Source organism: Arachis ipaensis, chromosome B08, assembly GCF_000816755.2.
Source record: "Arachis ipaensis cultivar K30076 chromosome B08, Araip1.1, whole genome shotgun sequence".
NCBI lineage: Eukaryota > Viridiplantae > Streptophyta > Magnoliopsida > Fabales > Fabaceae > Arachis > Arachis ipaensis.
This window is the reverse complement of record NC_029792.2, coordinates 129372919-129374188: the sequence shown is the minus strand read 5'-3', so window position 1 is coordinate 129374188 and position 1270 is coordinate 129372919. Positions and strand designations below refer to the sequence as shown.

The window sequence follows — 1270 nt, the reverse complement described above, 5'->3', positions numbered from 1 at the left end:
GGATGTGTTTGGTTTATATTATTTTTTATTTTTAATATTTTTTATTTTATGAATTTTGAAAAAAAATAAAAACAAAAAATAAAAAAAATAAAATAAAATTTTATTATTTTTACTATTTTCACTTTTTTCTTCACAAAATTTTCAATTGTACTTTTAATGTTTCTATATAGATATAGTTTTTAAGGGGGCTTTTAAGCTATGATGTAGTCATATACTCACACCCCATTTATTTTTCTTTTTTTCTGACATTGGTTTCAAGGTTTCAGGTATCATCTTAATGGCAAATTAAGATTTAAGGACAAGTTCTGATTTTCCATTGGATTCTTTTCTTCATATATGCTAGTTGTTTTGTTCCTCCTTGAAGCCACTTGAAGACAGAATTTTTGTCAATGGGGTCCTTCCAAGACTTGGTTCTTGTGCTGTTATGTTCAGTTTGGTGTGTCTTTCATGTTGTTAATTGCAATGCTCAGCAGTTACAATCTTCTCAAACACTTGTGCTTCTTCAACTGAAAAAGCACTTAGAATATCCAAAGCCATTGGATATTTGGAAAGATCGTTGGACAAATCTTTGTTCTTCAACACAACAAGTGAATGTTTCATGCAATGAGAACTTTGTCACTGAACTTCTGATTATTGGTGACAAGACACAAAGCAAATTTAGAGAAGAACATGAAGGATTTGATGGTTATGCAATTCAAGATCAAACACTTTCACAAGGGTTTTCAATGGATTCTTTTGTTGCTACTTTAGCAAGGTTAACTAACCTTAGAGTTCTGAAGCTTGTTTCTTTGGGAATTTGGGGTCCATTACCTGATAGGATTCATAGGCTTTATGATCTTCAACACTTGGATTTGAGTTCCAATTTTCTCTATGGATCAATCCCTCCAAAGATTTCAACAATGGTGAATCTCAAAACTCTTAATTTGGGTGATAACTTCTTCAATGGTACTATTCCAACCTTGTTCTTCAACTCATCAAGTAATTTATCATATCTCAGTTTGAAGAACAACAAGTTGAAGGGTCATTTTCCAAATTCAATTCTTGGCATCAACACCCTCAATGAGATTGATATTTCAAACAACAATATTTCTGGTGGATTGCAAGATTTCAATGGTTTGAGCAACTTGGAACACTTGGATTTGAGTTGGAACAACTTGGATTCAACACTTCCTCCAATGCCAAAAGGATTGAAGAATCTTTTCCTAAGCAGGAACTCATTCTCAGGTGAAATTCCAAAGCAATATGGTAAACTAAGTATGCTTCAAATGCT

At 32.3% G+C, this 1270-nt stretch overlaps 1 protein-coding gene across 1 annotated transcript in view; it reads left to right on the top strand.

Moving 5' to 3' along the window:
* The window catches only part of LOC107613773 (probable inactive leucine-rich repeat receptor-like protein kinase At3g03770), a gene marked incomplete in the record, with an annotated part of 7556 nt that overhangs the window by 571 nt on the left and 5715 nt on the right, over positions 1–1270 (top strand). Inside the window, 1 exon segment of the mRNA XM_021110219.1 lies at positions 260–1270. Within this exon segment, the coding sequence (XP_020965878.1) occupies positions 390–1270 (881 nt within the window).